The 15310-nt window shown below is 45.5% G+C and overlaps 1 protein-coding gene across 8 annotated transcripts in view; it reads right to left on the bottom strand.

Moving 5' to 3' along the window:
• Positions 1-15310, bottom strand: part of GSG1L (GSG1 like) — a 141503-nt gene that overhangs the window by 83316 nt on the left and 42877 nt on the right. For 6 of the 8 annotated variants that reach the window (XM_074965606.1, XM_074965603.1, XM_074965600.1 and 3 more), the window contains one exon: positions 611-763. The exons of 1 other annotated variant lie outside the window; for it this stretch is intronic. In XM_074965606.1, the coding sequence (XP_074821707.1) occupies positions 611-763 (153 nt within the window). Of the gene's footprint in view, positions 1-610; positions 764-4952; positions 5227-15310 lie in introns of those variants that run through there. One more of the 8 variants, XM_074965605.1, reaches the window with a different exon arrangement.

Below are 15310 nucleotides of genomic sequence, written 5' to 3'. Positions count from 1 at the left end.
TGCACACTCCCAGCTGCAGCGTAGACAAAGCCTAACACAGTTTAGTCTGCTGGAATCTGCAGCCAGCCTGAGAGAATAGATCTGAGACGTGTGAACTTCCCCATTCATGTTCATGGAGTTGTTCCTGAGCTGTCCTTCGGTAACACCAAGTTTTCTTCACCCATTGTGGCTCTAGGATGCTTCTCCGTCTTAATTCTCCTAATGCATCAGCTAGACCCCTTTCCTTTTTCCTGCACACTCTAGTCCTCTGTTTTTTAACGTGAACATTAAAAAAGGATTTTCAAAAACACACCTTCTCGTTTTCTATTTGGTGACCAGGACGGTGATGCTGAGAGAGGAGGTTCATAGATGGCATAATCAGGGCAGTCTTGGTGGTGTAGGAAGATTAACGAGCATGCCGTCACTTTGGATTTAGTGCCAGATATTTTTAGTTCTAGGGGGCTGTAGGCAGCACTACTGTGCTGACCTTTTCTCAAAGCTCTAATGAAACTGGGCGAGCCGCACATGGCCGAGAGGAGCCCGGCAGCCCTGTGTTTTCAACCTTTCGAAGTTTTAGAATCTCACTTCGTTGGATGTCCCAGGCGGACTGAGGAATGGAAAGGTCCCTTACCTGACAGCACAGTGAAGACTGCGGCAAAGGCATTTAGCTTGAGCCCATCTATCACATTACTCGAATGAAAGAGCTCTAGGCACATGAGGCTGAACCCAACGACTAACAGCATGATGTACAACACTTCAGATACGACCGAAAGCCACAGGACACCTGAAACACAGAAGAGAAACAACCGGAGGCTGCTTTTAGTTACCTCTAACACAGTCCAACGTTGACAAAAGCACAGTGATGAGGGCAGGAATATGTAGCGCTGTCTTGTGCCGTTTAAATGGGGCAGAGGAAAAAGCTTGAGGGAAAGTACATGTGGCAGTAAAAGGGGCTGGCCTTGTGGGTGAAGGCTTTGGCTTGGGACACAGCTGCTGTGGGCTCAATTCTCAGCTGAGCTCTGCTAATGACTCTGTGTGATCCTCGGCAAGTCATTTAATCCCTGTGTCTGAGTTCTCCGGCTGTAAAATAGACATGATTTCATAATAATCCCCACCAGAGGTGGGTGCAAATAAAGCACTGATGTTTGGGAAGTGCCAGGGACCGGATGGGAAAATGGACAAAAAAGGGTGTGAAAATGGACATATGCCTCGAGGCATAAGTGCTGAGTGGTCCTGAGACAGAATGATTGAGTGAGTTAGGTGAGGTCAGAGAAGCTCTAGGGCTCATGCTCTCCTAAGAAGATGAATGGCAGAAGCAGCAGGCACTGACTGTGCAGAGAAAGAGTTGGTAAGGCGCTAGAACCGTGCAGTTAGTACCAACCCTGTGTTTGGTTGAGTCCGACAGCTGTGCAATTGCCCTGCCCCACTACGTAGCACAAATGAGTTCATTGTGGCGTTGGGTGAGAGAGAGAGAGAGAACGACTTGCTGTCCTGCACTGTGGTATCTTCTTGGTTTTCATTTGCATGGCCCCTCGGGGATGGGCTGTGTGAGATGGAGTCTCGGCTCAATGGCCACTATTCAAATTCCCATTCCTCCCAACATCTGAGTGGTGCTTATGTCACTTTTTTCCATCTGAAGATGCCTTCTGCATATTTCTTTGGAAAGGACGGCCATTCTCCAATCAGCCCCAGCATGAGGCAGAAACACTGGAAAACTACCGTTCTTGGATGGATGGATTTAAAAGAAACACCCTTTATACCTTTTCTGGAGCACCATTGCAGGATGGTGGGGGTGTTCACTATGCCTACATTAGTGGCACAGGATCCAGCAACTCCAGAGAGACTTGCTTGAATCAAGTTGCCAACACAGCACTGAGTCAGTGCATCAGTTGACTGTCAGGTCTTTCTACTGCATGGATCCACGAGAGCAAAATGCAGTGGCACCAGCCATCAGACACTAGCTTAATTTCCTAGTGCAGGGAAATTAATGAGAGAGAGAGAGCGTGAACCTCCTATCTTGAAGGTGACATTGGAGATGGAGAGGCAGTAGTGCTTTAAAAGTGCATTAAAATGTTAGGTGACATGAGCCTGAATTGAGAAGCTAGCAGATAAGACTAACTTTGCAATGGGATAAATTAATTTGGATTCCTAATAATGTTCTGTATACACTGGTATCAGGACTTTAACTATGGCCATTTCCCATGAACCCACGTCAAGAAAGAACTGCTGCATGAACTACCTCAGTTGAAGAGAAAACCATGCTGTAAGTGACCCTTCACCTATCGGCACTGACAATGGAAGGATCATTGATGTTCTCCTAGTATGACTGACCCAAGTCCCCGCCTTCCTGCTGCCTCTTCCCCCGAGGCCCTGCTTCTGCGCTGCCTCTTCCCCCGCCATGACCCCACCCCCTCCCCCATGTCCCTCGCCCTTAAGGCTAGTAAAAAGTGGGAGGGCCATGGCCCCCTGCCCTCCCTTGTTCTGGTGCCCTGCTGGCAAAAAGAACATAAGCGCAGCAAAACCTACTGGTACCAAAGTCTTTGGTAGGTATAAAAGGCCAAAGATTGGGAAAACCAATGAGAGAGCACTGGTAAGGATTAAAAATGGAATGAATACCATGGTACTCTCCCTGTGTCCCGGCCATTTTTGCCTTTAATATGTTCTTTCCAAATTTCTAGGCAAAGCTGCATTTAGAAAAGTCCATTCTAAGAAGCAGGTGGATGGGTACCAACTGCAGTAAGGCAATCCCTCTGGGTGCGGTTATGCAGTTGGGGGGAGGCAAGGAAGACTATGTGCAGGGCACCTTTTCTAGCCCCCTCCCCATGTGGAGTGAGCAGAGCAGGTCCTAAAAAGGACAGCTCAGTCACAGTCACAGTTGCTGAGTTGCAGTCCTGCCTCTGTCCAAATGCAAAAACAACCATATACAGCTGCCACCCGGGTTCTGGTCCGGTCATCATGGCCCTGTGCCTGTCGCCACTCATTGATTGATTGCCACAAGACTTGGACATATGTGCATGAATTCTTTTAATGTGGAGACACCGTTGCACGCAAGTGCCCACATGGTGCTTGACAGGATGAAGCTCTTAATCCAATGGCAAAGGAACCAAGAAGATTGGAGAACGCCATCCTGCTGCAGCCTTCGTCCACCTTCACAGCCGTTGAGAGAAATCACTGCTGCTGAGGACTTTGGGGTGGGGTGTGGTGGATTGCTGTTCGTCTGGAACCTCACCTTTGACTTTACTTCCTTGGGTGACCCTACAGGGAGTGCAAGACTCCCGATGGCATCGCTCTTGGGATCATGGGAACACTCAAGCTGCTCCACCATGTCAAGGTTATGATCCACTGGGGCAGGTTAGGATAACATATGTATACTGAATTATGACATTGAAATATAAAGATGAAGAATTGCTAAATGGTAATAATCAGGGCTTTGTTACTTTAATAGTTTATAATTATGGATAGTGAATATGTTTGAGGTATTGCTTATGCCATGGCCTTGGCTTGGGTGGTGTTTTGCCAATTTTTTTCTTACATGGACTGGCTTAGATAATGCTTACTGCTGACAGTGATGTTTTGTTGTTATGCTGCAAATTTTAGATAAAAGAAAAGTTAACTTTACATTTGTGTGTTTCTTTTACTAGTTAAAAGTCCCTTTACTGAGAGAGAACAAGAAGACATGAAAACATAAGGACATGCAAATAGTGAAAACAGCATAAGCTGTGTAAATTGAAGCTTGTGCATGCACGTTGTATGGGCTACATACGAGCGTGTTTAATGCTGATTGAAGAAAAGTTAAAGACTTTGTAATGTGGAAATTTATAAGAAGCCAAGTAAAGTGGGGCGGGTTGGGGGGGGAATTGGAGAAATACCAGACCAGAAACTGAAGGAATGAGACTGAAGGACCAGACCAGGAATCAGAGGCTGAGACAATCATCATGAAGTATAGAAGAGCTTCCCAGAACCCCAGTGCTGAGCAACTTGGGCCCCTACCTCTTCCATCTGATCTGTTTGTTGTCTGGCATAAATACATGTTCAGAAAGTGGCAATAATTCTATCTGAATTTTATAAATAAAATGAAAATTGAGTAAGCCTAAATTGAGTGGACTTGTGACTCAGTTTCCCACCTTCCATTCCCAACACTTATAGTGATAGATTCAAGGAGTTCCATCTATTTAGCTTAACAAAGAGAAGGTTAAGGGACTTCATTGTAAGAACTTTGTTACAGTCTCTAAGCATCTACATGGGGAACAAATATTTGATAATGGGTTCTTCAGTCTAGCAGAGAAAGGTGTAACATTACTCAATGGCTGGAAGTTGAAACTAAACAAATTCAGATGTAATAAGATGTAAATTTTTACGTGAGACTAATTAGCCACTGGGACAACTTACCAAGGGCCATCGTGGATTCTCCATCACCGACCATTTTTAAATCAAGATTGGCTGTTTTTCTAAAAGATCTGCTCTAGGCATTATTTTGGGGCAGTTCTCTGACAGGATGTCAGACTAGATGACCACAATAGTCCCTTCTGGCCTTAGAACCTATGGATCTATGACTCTAGGTGTATATGAGCAGAGGAATCGCACCCTACCTCATAGTGTAGATGTAGCCTATAAGGCATGTTTTCAATTTCTTAATCATTCTTGTGGCTCTTCTCTGAACCCTCTCCAATTAATCAACATTCTTGTTAAATTGTGGATGCCAGAACTGAACCAAGTATTCCAGTAGTGGTCACAGTAGTGATAAATACAGAAGTAATATAACCTACCTACATTAATGGATCCAGTTAGCCCTTTTCACATAGCATCACACTGGTAGCTCTTGTTCTGCTGATTACCCACCATGACCCCCTCCCCCCAAGTCTTTTTTTCAAAGTCACTGCTTCCCAGGATAGTCCCCCATTCTTTGTTCTTAGATGTCTAACTTTATTTTTGGCCATATTAAAATGCATAGTGTTTGCTTGCACCCATCTTACCAAGCAATCCAGATTGCTCTGTATCAGTGACTTGTCCTCTTCATTATTTACCACTCCCCCAATCTTTGGGTCTTCTCTTCTGCAAATGTTATCAGTGATGATCTTAGGTTTTCTTCCAGGTCATTGATAAAAATACTAAATATCTTATCTGGGCTTGCTAGTCCTTGTGACTCTGGACTCGCCAGCCATCATTGTCCTGCTTCTTCATGTTTGCCCACTGTACTGTTTAGTCTTTGGTATCTCCTCTGAGCTCACCAGCTCCCTGCACCCTCAGGCTCATCCAATGTATTTTCTGTTGCCTGGATAGACAATGGGGAAGGAAAGAAACCGTCACGCTATCTGGAGTGGCTCACGACCATGAATGCCTGCCTCAGGGCAGACTGTCAGAAAACAGGGCAGATACTCCAGACTGGTGGTGTGTTTGATAATTAAATTTCACTAAATGTGAACTCCTGGATCACTATATCATTCTTACCATGGAGTCAGACAGTCCCCTTGGACTCTCCAGTCATCTTACCATCTGGACAAACTGGACTTCGTAATAAAAGGTCACTTATACCAAAAATCACTACATCAGTTTGCTCCCAGACCCAAGAGACAGTCCCATATCCCAGATCAATTGGTACTCCAGATATTACACCAAAGGCAGCATTGGCAGCCAATTCTATAGTAAACTAACTAAAGGTTTATTAGCTAAGAAAAGGAAATGAGAGTTATTGAGGAGCTAAAGCAGATAAAATACATGAACAGGCGAGTCACCGTCTACGACATCTCTGCTACCATTTACAATTATAATCAGCCAGTTTCCCAAAAGTCTCTCAGGGCTACCAGGATAACTCTGGGGATCTCCATATTCTTGTTCAGTTGTTCTGCCCTGTTACAATCCAAACAGTCCAGAGATAAAGGATCTTTCCCTGAATCCATACTTATAGCTTCTTCTCACAGAAGACAAGCTCACAGTGTCACTACCCATGTGGGCTTTTCCTTTGACGGAGAGAGACGAACGCATTTTGAATCTTTGACCTCTGATCATCACACAGAATGATGACTTGCTTTAAAATTAGCACTTTTCTGTTGAAGTTCTTCATTTGCATTTCACATGGCTTCTCTCTCATTTGACTGCTCATTTGATGAGTTATTTAGTTGCGGGGTATACACAATGTAAATATTTGCTACCCAATTATAATGGGATGCAGATACATGAAAACAATGCAAGTAACATCCCATTTGTTTTCATGAACTTTAAACACCAAAGACACTCTCTTATACATTTACCAGTTACTTTGATGTATACTAATGCACAAGTGAATTGACCTGGAGCTTCAGCATGAGCTGGCACCTGGTCTGCCAGCATCCCAGCTCATCTGGTTTTGACAGCCCTTCAATATGGGTCGGGGTAGAAGGGGAATGATTTGCATGCCTGGGCTCACAATTTCAGAGCAAACATTCTCAAAGATATAAAGTTAAAGTTATTTTCTTATAGCATGGAATACGGACATTAAAAGTGAGATTAATGCATGCAGCAATTTGCAAGCATTTCATAGAGTCAAAATACATTCTTATAAGATTAATACCTATTTTGAGCAAAACTAACATTACAGGTGAACTGGTCTGGTCTCTAGCTATGAGTTTGTCAGTTCTTAGCTAATGCCTGCAGCCTGGGCAAGAGCTGGCATCTGGCCTGCCAGCATCACAGTAACTATACAAGTGTATTGAGTTTGAGGAGGAGGAGGTGTTGGGATGCTTTGTGTCTCCTTTGTGAGAATGCATTAAACCCCATTCAGGCTTAAAATAAGGGCATGATGGCCAAGTGAGCACTCCTTCTTTCTCGTTCAATTTCACCATTCAGATAGTTTTATTACTATATTTTTGCTTATATGTTTTAGGCTCCCAGATTGGAATTGTGTGCCACAAACACTTGGTGTGATCAATAAGCAATGGTGAAAGAAATAAACATTGAGCATGCTGTTGTGGCTGGCACAGTTTTCCAGCCCTGCACTCCCAGCACTGAGCATTCAGCCCATCTGTTGGGTAGTGTAATCTGATTATGTCAGACCATCTGCCGGATTACTTTGTGCTTCTGTGTAGAAAGCTGGGATGAGAGAAATAGATCAAGAAGCTGTGAGACTTCCTCACAAATTCTTCATGCTGCCCGGGGTGCTGGCAGACCAGGTGCCGGCTCCTGTCAAAGTCCCCATGTCTAAACTGAACACTAATAAACACATTCCTGGAATTAGTTTGCCTCACCTGTGTGTTAGTATTAGAATCATAAGAATGTGTTTAGTGTTTCGACTTTATTGAATACATGTGAGTTGCTGCATGCATTAATGTAATAACATCTGTATCCCCTCTTGTAAAGTAATATTTGAGGGTTGTATTGTAAGCCTCTGTAACTGTGTAAATCACCAGGCAGGGACTAGCCATTAACTAGTGTAAAGTGCTGATTTCCAACAGAAAGCGTTATGTCCTGTCCAACAGGCAAGGTCCATCAACACCAGGTGGACTATTGTGGAACATTATATAGGACAAAATAGGTTTGCTGTTTTGCTCTCTCCACCTCCCCATGTGAAGATCCCATCAGCTGAGTTTGCAGCTCAGAGCACATAGCAAGAGGGGGTTAAAAACCCCACACAAAAAGAACCAGGGTGCTCTCTGCTGCGTGGACTCCAGTTGGCAAGGTTTTTCTAAGCATTGACAAGAGATCCCCAGCTGCTTAGCTTGGGTTAGCCCTAAAGGTCAGCTAGAGTTTACAGATTATAGAAGCTTCTATTTCCTTTTGAAATTTAAGACTGTAACTCATGTGTGTACTTATGTTTACCTGCATTAACACTGTAAATAATTTCCTTTCCTATGGTTTATTATATAGGATTGACTACAGGAGTTGTCTTTGGTGTGAGATCTGAGGTGCAATTGACCTGGGGTAAGTGACTGGTCCTTTGGGACAGGAAATAACCTGAATATTGCTGCGGTGCCAACCAGGTGAGCCTACCTATGTGATAGAGGGTCCCTTACACCAAGCAAGACAGATTGGAGTACCCAAGAGGACTCTGTGTGACTCCAGGTATAGTGTCTGAGGGTTTACATTTGATAATTGGTTGGTGAAATCTAAATAGAAGTCACAGCCAATGTGGGGTTTATGCTGTGGTTCTGAACGGTCTGCCCTGTGCTTGGTACCCATGCTCCTGAGCCACTGCAAGGCACTGTTACTCTGCCAAAACCCAGCAGAGACACCTACAATGCTGAAATGTTATTAGACACTCAGCAGAAGGGACAGAAAGAAAGGATCATCCAGCCAGGGTGGCTGTGGCTACCGGACTCTGGATACATCTACACGTTGAGCTGGAGGTGTACATTCCAGCTCAAGGAAACATACTCTCACTAGCTCTGGTCAAGCTAGTACACTAAAAATAGAGCAGAGCCCTAGTGGCACAAGCGGTGGGAGGGGCTAGCTACTCCTAGCCTGTGCTTTCCATTTTGGATAGGTACCTACGTGAGATGGCTTGGTGCTTGCACCACCACTGCTGCATCAGAGCTAGCATGAGTATGTGTGCTGGAGATGGAACACCCACCTTCAGCTCAGAGCAGATGTCCCCTCTGGGGCTGCATGTGGTGAGTTTAATGCCGAGGCATGGTTTGGATCATGGAAAGGAGGCTGGTTGTTTTGGTTTCATTTGGCTTTAATCTTGGACTTAGCTCCCCTCATCCCAAGAAAATAAAGAAATATGTGCCAAAGGAACTAAGAGTGTGGGCTGGAGTCAGAAGGGAGGGTTTCCATTGTCTATTGCAGTACAGTTGACTCCTTGCTATTTAACCAAACAAGAGGAAGGTTGGTTTTATGATTATGCCATTGGACGGGGATCAGGAGTCAATTCTGTGTGTGACTTTGGGCAAATCACTTGATACCCCTGTGCCTTTTTGTAAAATGGAGGTAATAATACTTCCCTACTTTGCAGCATTAGGAGAGAAACTAACGAATGTTTGTGTGGCACCTAGATATGGTGGTGATGAATGCAATGGAAAACCTATACAGTAATATCTAAAATAAGAGTATTCCACATGCTTTTGTATGGAAAATGGATTAAATCTCTTATCCAAAACAGAGTTTCCCTACTCTATCCCAAAACACGTCAGAGTTAATACAAGCCATAAGTGACATACAGCATGAGCTGCCAGTGTGATGCTGCGGCCAAGAGCTAATGCGAGCCTGGGATGCATAAACAGGGGACTCTCTAGTAGGAGCAAAAAGGTTATTTTACCTCTATATTTGGCACTGGTGTGAGAGTTGCCAGAACAGTGTGTCCAATTTTGGTGTCCACAATTCAAGAAGGATGTTGATAAAATGGAGGCGGTTCAGAGAAGAGCCATGAAAATGGTTAAAGGATTAGAAAACAGTGGGAGACTGAAGGCATTCAATCTATTTATTTTAACAAAGAGGAGGTTAAAGGGGTGACTTTATTATCTACATGGGGGGACAAATATTTAACAATAGGCTCTTCAATCTAGCAGAGAAAGGTAACACTATCCAATGGCTGGAAGTTGAAGCTTGGCAAATTCAGACAGGAAATAAAGGCGCAAATTTTTAACAGTGAGAGTAATTAACAATTGAAAGATCTTACTCAGGGTTATGGTGGATTCTCCATCACTGACAATTTTTAAATCAAGAATGGATGTTTTTCTAAAAAATCTGCTCTAGGAATTATTATGGGGTAGTTCATGACCTGCGTCACAATGGTACCTGCTGGTACTGAAATCTATGGCTCAATGAATAGATATATCCTATTATTCACAAAAAGCTATGCTAAAAGATTGTAAAGTCCATCACTCAGCCATCCAGCAATATCAGATATAAAGTGTTCTGTGAAACCTTAATTCTGCCCCTTGTGCTATACATTGTAACCAATCAATTTGTAACATCTCATAGGAAGTCTGTGGTGGAGTCAGGAACGGAATCCAGCTCTCTTGGGTCCTCATGGAGTGCTGTGTCCAAAAGAGAACAGGGAACATTTTCTGAAGTTCCTAAGTCACTTTGGAGCCTAACTCCCAATGATTTTCACTGGACTTAGGCTACTCGGTGCCCTAGGCACTTTTTGAAAACTTTACCCAATATCTTTCTTCACGGATGGATCTTTGTTTTGAAGCTAATCTTCTATTTCCTACACAGGTAATACACAGGTAAACTAGTTACATTCATTCACATAAGGCAATTAGCCGGCACTTCATTATAACATAGACAGTTAAACTGAAGGCAATCTAGATAATATTATTAGTTTCCTGCAGTATCTTACATCTGTGATCTTAATGTTAACTGGACACAGCCACATATATAATTTAAGACATGAAAGGGGATCAGCATCTACAAACTAATCTGGTTATGCTGTTAAACTTCTAACAAGATATAGGTAAACACAGACAATTACTCTTGAAATTATTCCTACAAACAAATGAGTTGATGATTGCTAGTCTAGCACATCTCTTTGAAATGTACATACAAGTAGATTATCTTGATTAAAGATTAGATGCTCTCCAGAACTGCAAGCAGTGAGCCTGAATTCAGTCACAACCCCCTCCTCAACCCCACCAGCCTCCTCATGTGACAGGATGCCCATGAGGGGCAGGGCAAGGCAGCAACAAGGACCATGGAAGAAGACTCTGAGGAAGTCCCAGAAGACCTGGAGGAAGAGGAGCATGTTACTCAGCACCTCTACCTGGCAGACCTGGTGAGGAATTATTTAGGAGGGTCTCAAGCCGTGGCAGGAAAAGGAATCTCAGGCTGGCAAGTTATAATACACTCTCATGCTCCCTCGAGATATCCCCTCTTGCACCAGTAATACATGCCTGGAAGCTGGCCCTGTCACCATATCCCACCCAGGCTTCACCCCAACATTGTCCCTGAGCAAGACACAGCGGTAGATCCATGATTTTATTGAAATCCCATGAACCACTGCAAAGCATTTAGCATAAGCTATACCAGAGTATTAACGAGCAGGCACTCTTCCCTGTGCGTTACTTGCCCAGCACGACAGTGATAGTTCCTTGGCTGCATGAAAAGAAGAGGTGGGGGGGAAAGACAGGGAGAGAAGAAGGATGGCATTGGTTTTAAATGGCCTTGAGTGGGGAAAGAACAGTTATGGTTGTGACAAAAACCCATCATCCCTCCCCCAGCCCCCCATGCCCATCTTTCCTGCCCCTTATGAATGGGAGCCGCATGGAAAGCGGGAGGGGGATGGTTGGGCGCTTGTGTGTGGGCCGCCTAGGTCCAGGAAGGGAGAAGGTTGTTCAAGGAAAGTCAGAGTGATCCATTCTCCTTGGGACCATTGCAAATATTATGTACCACTCCCAGTCCCTGGGCTCCATCACCGCACTGAGCCACTCTGCAGATGCTGGGAAAAGCATCTGCTCTCCAGTTCCATAGACACAATGCTGTGTCCCTTAACTGTGGAGAGGTGACTGGCTCGCAGTGTTAATCCAGAAGTTCAAGGGAGAAAATACACTTCCAGTGCATCTCTGTTTCCCTGTCCTTTTCAGTGCTGTTGGTTGTACACAGAGGCCAGAGTTTCTGGCAATGCAGGTGGAGTTGGTGGGCATTCTTTGTGGTTCTCTGTTCCTCTTCCATAGGAAATCAATCTGCTATCTTAGAATACAGTTTCCTCTCAAATTGCCACCCAGTCCTGTAAGCATAATTCAGCAAACTTTTGGAGTAGCAGAAATTTGAGCTGGTTCTTCAAATGTGCTTGGTCCACCTTCGTAGCTCCCCAAACCACTCCACCCAGCTGTATGTAGAGGAGTCACCGTTAGCAAAAACATCTCTCTGGCACTGGTGGCTGGGTGCCCTCCTCAGTCCTGGATAGCCACGTCTCTTTTCCATGCCGATGCTTTCAAAACTGCTGTGTTCTCCAAGTGATGGCCAGCCTTTAAAGAAGAAAACCCACACATTACCCCTGCAGGAACTGACCATACCCCAACAGGACCCTTTGATGCACTGTACGTATTCCAACATTTGAATATAAGTAACGCAGGTATATATTTACCCTCGGCTCCTTCCTCATGGGCTGCAAAAGTAGTCTGAAGAAAGGAGGCTGTAACAGCTGCACTCCTGGGCTGTTTAAAACTATCAATATTGTGGCCTTCAGGCCTACGTTTATGGGGGCATTCCTTAGGTTCCGTCAAAGGAGAAATGAAATATAATGCTAGCCATCTGATTGACTCGACAGACCATTCCGATACCAACAGGGAACCCATTCCCCTGAGAAGTCAGAAGTGGCACTGCAGAGACAGCGGACAAAGATGCCAAAGGACTCTGGAGGACCTGCTTGTTGGCATACAGAGAAGGAGTCAAGAGCAGCTGGACTTTCTTAGGGCAAGGGAGGATGAGGCATTCCTATAAATGGAGAGACAGCCCAGGCAATGGGAGTGTGCACTCATGCAGTGCCTACTCCGGCAGGTGGTAGAATGCTTTCGGGGCCCATCCACTGCTTTTGCTGCTGCTCCTCTCCTGGAAGAGGCAGCGCCTCTCACTTCTGCTCCTCCTCCCTTGGATGACCAGGCTGCCGCTGAGGCAGTGAATTCCAACCCCCACCCACCAGGGAGGAGAATGCTGGACACCAGGCACAAAATACTCTGCCGGCATCTGAAACCCCTCTCAGGGGAACTCCCCAGAGCATGGAGGAGGGAGACAATGGGCTCCATCCTGTCCCTGTAGCCCAGCCTGGGATCAGCCCCCAAACCCCATACAGAGAGTCCCTGTTAGTCCCCCTGCACCATAATCCACAGTTGTCCCCTTCTACCTTCCCTTTCTCATAGAATCTCAGGGTTGGAAGGGACCTCAGGAGGTCATCTAGTCCAAACCCCTGCTCAAAGCAGGGCCAATCCCCAATTTTTGCCCCAGATCTCTAATGGCCCCCTCAAGGATTGAACTCACAACCCTGGGTTTAGTAGGCCAATGCTCAAACCACTGAGCTATCCCTTCCTCCGGGGGAGGGGAAGAGCAAGAAGACATCTCTACAGACATTAACGTTTGCCCATACCTCTGGGATTTTTTCTTTTTTGATTCATTTGTTCCTGTTAAAAAAAAAAATTTGCTGTGTGTATGTAAGTAAAAATTTCTATTCACTTCCCTTGTGTGCGCATCTTGTTTTCGGAGTATAATCAACATGATACTTCCCAGAGGCTGGGAAGAGGGTAGCAGAATTCACAGCTCATGAAAATTCATGCTACTCTGAAAACAGCTCATGATGGTGATTTATTAAAAATCTGGTACCACGGAACTGCAAACAATTTCATCCCTGCACCAAACCCTTCCAGCCCCCCTACTCATGAATTTGCTACCTTGACAACAAAGTAAGCTGTGAAATAACTGTTGCATCCAAAGCACCACAATGAAAACCAGAAGAGAATTTAGTGGACACATCTTTATGTCTTTGTTAATAATTTGTGATAATACAGTGACAGTAAACAAAAGTAAAATAACAGAAGATATGTGACATTGAGCGGTGCTTTTACGATTCATGTGTAGACTTCAGTATTGATATAGCCTGGTAGACCGCCCCAATAGTTGACTTCCCAAATTGGATTACAACAGACTGGTAGCTGTCAGATGTTGCCAGATTCCAAAGGGTGATAGCCACCTGCTTCTGTACTATGGGTTTGCAAAAGTGAGAGGCCTGGCCCTGGAGGGTTGGGGCAAGCACCTTGCACAAATCCATGAATTTCTGCTTTCTCATTCAGAAGTTCTTCATCCTCCTCGGTGTCCAAGACAACGTGGACCCACCATACCATGCTGATTCTCCGGGGCCAGAAGCGGCAATCCACCTGTGAGCATACCATTGCAATCCCGGCATTGAAAACATCTGTTCAATGGGACCAAAGTGGATTTTCATTCCTCTTCTGGGTCAGCCATCTTCACCATCTGAAATCTTTCTGGACTGATTCCATCCAGTAACCAGTACTGCACTGCATGAACATTTGTCCCACAAGCAGGAGCAGAACGACATCATCATAGACTTGCTCCATGTCTCCAGCACATTTTGGCAGAAGGGAGAGATGACAGAGAGGTGCCATAGTCAAATGCATGAAGATATAGTTCCAGCAATGTGAAGCAAGGCAGTTCCTAGAATGTCTCCTGTGACGCACAGAACTCTAGGATACTGCTCCTGAAACGTTACCATGAACATTGCGTACCGAATAGATGCAGGGTGGGTGAGGGCACTCAACAGTGCACAGCATATACTCATGCCCAGCACAGCATCTGTGGCCATGTGGTGCGGTGTAGTGGGGCAGCTGCCTCACTCCAGCAGAACAGGGATTAAAAGCAGCCCTGGAGAGGGCTGTGGCTGGGATAAAAGGAATGAGAGAGAGTAGCTGACCACAGGTGTGGCCAGCTCAATCAGGGCCCAGCTGGCCCTGATAAAAGGGCTGGGGGGCTAGGAGCTGGAGGAGTCTCACCCTAGCCCTGGAGGGGGAAAAGCTAGCTGCCTGGGAGCAAGGGACCTGAAGCAGAGCAGTGCTGAGGAAGGGCAAAGGAAGCTGGGGAGCTCCAGCCTGGTAAACCCCCAGGCTGCAGGCCTTGTTGAAGGCCTATGAAAGGTACTGGGGCTGCAGAGGGGCAGCCCGGAGATGGGCAAGGGCAGCAGATCCTACCCCCTTGCCAATGACGAGTGGCTATTATAGACTGCAATCTGCCCCAGGGAAAGGAGGCTAGATGATGACTGGCAGTAGCCACTGAGGCAAGGTGAGCTTAGAGGGTTGGGGGTTCCCCTGGGAGGGGAGACCCAGAGCATGGGGGCACTGTGGTGGGGCAGCACCCCGAGGTAAAGGGCACCGGGGTCCGGGAGGGACATGCGGGGGGCCTGAGGCAGGCGAGACACTGGCCAGCAGAGGGCACTCCGAGTCTGGAAAAGAGCTAATACCCAAACAACCAGCAGGAGGCGCCGCACCGGTGAGTCTTCGGCTGTTAACGTGCAGGTACAGAGTACATGCTCTAGCAGTACATGGACAAGTAACTGTGCACACTTGAAAGTGCAGTCATAGCCTAAGAGACGCAGGAAGTGACTCCGGGTGAGGGTCCAGAAGACAGTGAGCTCTGGAGAGACTGTGAAGCCTCTATCTCATTTTAAATATCACACTTTTCCTTTTATTATTTTTGTCTTTTTCATTAGCTGCAAGATGCCCTAGCTGCCTTTTTATTTTCAGAGAGAGAGAGAGAGCAAAAAGCCCACATGGGGAAGATGCCGGAAAGAGAAGTGTCCCAGATGTTAACAGCTCTAAATATTGTCTTATAAAGACACTCAGAATGTCTTCTGTGCCTAAAAGACTGAGACTTTGAGACTGTCCTCTGTAATGATTGTCTAGTAAATAAGATT

Source organism: Natator depressus, chromosome 10 (genome assembly GCF_965152275.1).
Source record: "Natator depressus isolate rNatDep1 chromosome 10, rNatDep2.hap1, whole genome shotgun sequence".
NCBI lineage: Eukaryota > Metazoa > Chordata > Testudines > Cheloniidae > Natator > Natator depressus.
Note: the sequence above shows the minus strand (reverse complement) of the source record. Positions and strands in the feature narration are given on the sequence as shown.